Source organism: Colobus angolensis, unplaced genomic scaffold, assembly GCF_000951035.1.
Source record: "Colobus angolensis palliatus isolate OR3802 unplaced genomic scaffold, Cang.pa_1.0 Scaffold208, whole genome shotgun sequence".
Classification (NCBI taxonomy): Eukaryota; Metazoa; Chordata; class Mammalia; order Primates; family Cercopithecidae; genus Colobus; species Colobus angolensis.
In genome coordinates, this window is record NW_012115244.1 from 809,167 (window position 1) to 813,512 (window position 4,346).

General features: G+C 59.0%; 2 protein-coding genes across 2 annotated transcripts in view; both read left to right on the plus strand.

Annotated features, from left to right (window-relative positions):
• The window catches only part of MLC1 (megalencephalic leukoencephalopathy with subcortical cysts 1), a 28,333-nt gene extending 26,682 nt beyond the window's left edge, over positions 1 to 1,651 (plus strand). The window contains exon 11 of the mRNA XM_011942269.1: positions 1,577 to 1,651. Coding sequence (XP_011797659.1) covers positions 1,577 to 1,651 — 75 coding nt within the window. The remainder of the gene's footprint in view (positions 1 to 1,576) is intronic.
• Positions 1,652 to 2,833: 1,182 nt separating this feature from the next.
• Positions 2,834 to 4,346, plus strand: part of TTLL8 (tubulin tyrosine ligase-like family member 8) — a 48,499-nt gene continuing 46,986 nt past the window's right edge. The window contains exon 1 of the mRNA XM_011942270.1: positions 2,834 to 2,843. Coding sequence (XP_011797660.1) covers positions 2,834 to 2,843 — 10 coding nt within the window. The remainder of the gene's footprint in view (positions 2,844 to 4,346) is intronic.

The window sequence follows — 4,346 nt, forward strand, 5'->3', positions numbered from 1 at the left end:
TCCTGCCTCAGCCTCCCAAGTAGCTGGGACTACAGGCGCCCGCCACCACGTCCAGCTAATTTTTCTATTTTTAGTAGAGATGGGGTTTCACTATGTTGGTTAGACTGATCTCGAACTCCTGACCTTGTGATCTGCCTGCCTCGGCCTGGGATTACAGGCGTGAGTCACCGTGCCCAGCCGTAAAATGTCTTTTAAAAATACAAACACAAAGCCTAGGTAAGCCCAGACCATCCCTGGGAAATATTCTGGACTTAATGCTTTCAGATTTGCTCTTGGAGACACAGAACAGGGCTTTGTGGGGACTCCGACAGGTCATGAAGTTTCCTCCCCTGGCCTCTGGTGGGGACACGGTTCTGCAGGGAAGGCACTGCCCACCCAGCCTGGCACATGGGGCTTCGTGGAGCTAGGGTGTCAACAACTTCTGGCTGTCACCGCCTGAACAATGTTCCCCTGGGCCCTGCCTACTGTCTCGCTGCCCCCTCAACTGAAAGGCGGAGGCTCAGCGTCTTCCCTCCACCAAGCTACAGGTCCTGGCGGTGTTCCCCTGGGCAAACCTGCCCGCTGACCCTCAGGTGCAGTGACCACGAGGACTGTCAGCTTGATACCCAAACACCCGGGTGGATACTTAGCATGGCTCTGAGTCCTGCCCCACCTCCAGGCCCCCCTCTCAGCACGGCTGAGTCCTGCTCCACCTCCAGGCCCCCTCTCAGCACGGCTGAGTCCTGCCCCACCTCCAGGCCACCCTGGGCAGACCGGCCGCTCCTCTTGCCCTGCGTACCCTGCCCTCCTGTGTTGGGCACACCACCGGCCTCAGAGTCTTGGTGCAGAGCCTCCAGTGCTGGAAGACGCCCTCTTGCCCTTGGCTCGTTTCTCAGCTGACCCAGTCGCCCCCACCCTCCACGCTCCCCACGGACATTCCCTTCACCTGCCTCCTCAGCTGCTTTGCTGCTGTTTTGCCTGGCTGTGGTCAATCTCCCTGCTAGGACGGCAGTCCCTGGGCCTGAAATGAGACCCACCTGGGTTTCTGTCATGACTAGCAAGGCCCAGAGTCGGATGCATGAGGTGCTCTCCCCAGATCCCAGAACTGCTGGTCCCGGGGCGCAGGGTGGGCGGCTGGGGCTCAGGGTGGGCGGCTGGGGCGCGGGATGAACGGCTGGGGCTCAGGTAATCAGCTGGGGCTGGTGCTGTCCTCCCTTGTGCCTGGAGGCATCTGGTCACCTCTGCCTTAAGTGTTGTCTTCCTCGGCCGTCAGGCACATGCCCACCCTTGGGTGGCCTTCCCCGCCCCCCGCCCCAGAGCCAGGGCAAGGGGCCGAGTGAAGGGCTGCTCCATCCCAGGCTCCGTAGAGACCGCGGGTGTGGGGACGCGGGCGTTTCTGGGACAGTGAGGGAGTAAAGGCCTTTGTCTCTTTCCATAGAGGCCCAGGGGTTAGTTCCCCCACTTCCTTCACATTCAAAGAAAACTTCTGAAGTTAAAAGAATGCTGCCTGCTTGCTGCCTGTGGCCGAGTGGTGTGTCCAGCTTCCCGCCGCACAGGTGGTCCTGGAGAAGTAACACCTTTCCTGTCTCGGTCGCAGGTGGCCAGGAGCCCGCTGAAGGAGTTTGACAAGGAGAAAGCCTGGAGAGCCGTCGTGGTGCAGATGGCCCAGTGACCCCCGGATGCAGAAACTGGGTGGCAGTGCCCAGCCTGGCCCCAAGCACGGAAACGCACAACCCCTAATCGCCCTGAGCTACTGCTTCTAACACCTCTTTTCCCTTGTGTGAGGGCAGACCAGGCTGCAGTGGGGTTTTCACTTCCTAGGATAGTTTAATTTTAAAATAGGCCAATGTTGGCTAGTCTGTGTCTCAGCCAGATCAGTCAGTGCCAAGGGCTCCCGTGTCCTAACAGCAGGAGCGTGGCCGCAGCTTCTCAGGCCGAGGAAGGGCCCCTGGCTCCGCCTCTGAGAGCCCCACCGCTGAGCAGGCCCCAGCTCCACGTCCTGCCTCTCTCATGGCCTGGGCTGGAGTGGGCTCTCTGGACCTGACCGGGGGTCAGACTGTGGGTCCCCCTGTCTCCTGCCCACTCTGACCCGGCTTCTTCCCTCTACTCTTTGGGTCTATCCTGGGTGCTCAGTCAGCCCAGTGGGATCTTACCTACTTCCCTGCAAGGTGCACCTGCCCCAGGCTCAGCCTGCCCAGCGGCTCTTCCTGGACAGGGAGAACAAGGCTGGGCACCTCTGTCCTGGCCCGGGAGCCGTGGGGGCCCCTCCTCCAGAGCCCAGGTGCAAGTGACATGGGCTGCCACTGCTCTCCCAGGTGAAATCCACACCGGTCCACACCGGGTCGCCTGCCCTGTCTTCCTACATGGACCCAGTCATTCTAGAGGAATCTGCTACCACAGTGGCTGGCCCACGTCCCGGGCACTGCCCACATCCTGGGCACTGTCATGCCCAGCTTGGAGTGCCATGTGGCCGCTGCTGTGACAGGCAGTGTTCTTGGGGGTGGGACTGCATCTAAGGCTTTGTAAACGGGCTGGACCACGTCTCCCTGGCCCCGGTGACTCCCTGGCCCCAGTGACTGGGGGAAGCTGAGCCCCTCCCTTCTGTGTTTGTTCCCATTACTCAAAATGCAGGACAGATCAGGTCAGAGCCCAGGAATCCTCACAGGTTCACCCAGCCCCCTCTACCTCCTAGCAAGTACTTTGTCTTGATCCTCACTGAGAAGGCCCCACGGCCGGCAGTCTTCTCCATCTCTGCTGTTTTGGGGTCTTAGGGTACAGCCCAGGCGGTCACTGCCCACCTGCCAGACTGCAGGGACAGCTGGGTGTGAGAATAACACTGGCTTTGGGTAGTGCCATGGCCACGAGTGGGTTCCCTGCGTCTCCTCTTCCCCAAGGGCGCCTGGATCCTCTCAGCTGACACAGCAGTAAATCTGCAGTGAGTTGGGGTGACTGTAAAACTAGGAATATTGTTATTTTGGTCATTACTTTCTAGCAGGTTTTTTTTTTTTTCACAGTGGTTTTGTTTCTTTCCTTCTGGTCTGAGAACACATGAACATTTTCCCTCTACTGCCTTCCCGTGTATTGACTGGTCCCCCATGGGCTGCTGGAAAGGCCCGGAGATGCATTCTGTGGCCTGGGGCCATCAGGATCAAAGAACCAGGAGGCCTGGGAGATGCAGCTGGATGGGGCTGCCTGCTAGGGGGTTTGAGGACCCTCCCAGGTTTCCCACTGCTGAGCAGGAGTAACTCTGGCTGCCAAGATACCTTCATGGTGTTCACAACAAGTGGGATCATTATTTTCAACCATTCGAGGGGAATGCAGGCAAGACATCTCCCCAGCTGCTCCACGAGGGGACAAGCCAGTCCCTCTGCAGCCCTCAGCAGCTCCTGAAGGACAGAGACAGGGGCCGGGCAAACGCTTTGGCCACGGTCCCAAACAAGCGCCACTGTGGGAGAGGAGAGGCCACTCCTCCTGGCACTGAATGCAGACCCCACCCCATCTGCAGGATACTCCCATCTCCCTGCAGCTTAGAGGCCGGTGGGGTCTGCTCCTGGGAATGGGGTGGGAGCCACAGGGACAGTACTGATGTCTTCTTGGGGGTAGACCAGAGAGCTCAAGGTTCAGAGCCAGAATTAGGCACTTGGAGCGTTTTTACTGGCTTTCACTTTCTTATTTTAGAGCGCTTAAAAAATCCGGACAAATGGGGTTTAAAAGAACTGTCTCTTTCAATCTACGTTTTGGTTTAATACGCTTGAGCAATAAACGCTGCCTTGTAGACGTGGCTGTGGCTGTTTAATGTTGGGTCTCAGCAGGGTCGGCTCTGTCACTACTGGAAACCTCGGGACACAGGGAGGAGGGCGGGTGAAGGGAGGGCCAGCTTTTCACTCACTGATTTGTGTAACCCCTAGAGGCCAGTACTGGGGGCCGGTGAGGGCCCAGTGGCATTGCTGGGGGAAGAGGGAGGAAGCTGGAAAGGAACCACCTCCGCCAGGGGACGCAACCACTCCCTGCCCTTCAAGCCCCCCTCCAGTCCCTTCAGAGTCGGGGCAGAACCTCCCTTTTGGGGTATCTTGGGAAGTTAAATGCAAAATAAAGTTGATTCAAAACCAAATAAAGACATCTAGGCTTTGGAAAGTTGCCCTGAGTGAGGGTCCTGGTGGGGCAGGTGTGTCTTTGCTACCCCCACCCCCAGGTGCCGGATGAGACACGAGCTACCCCTGGCGGGGCGATGGGGGGGTGGGGTGATCTGATCTGCGGGGTCGGAGGGGATAGGACACGGGCCGTGTGGACCTGGGTGGGCTCAGAACACCCGGGGGACAGCGACGTGGGACCCCACGAGTGGTTCTGCGGACACCGAGGCCCTCCCA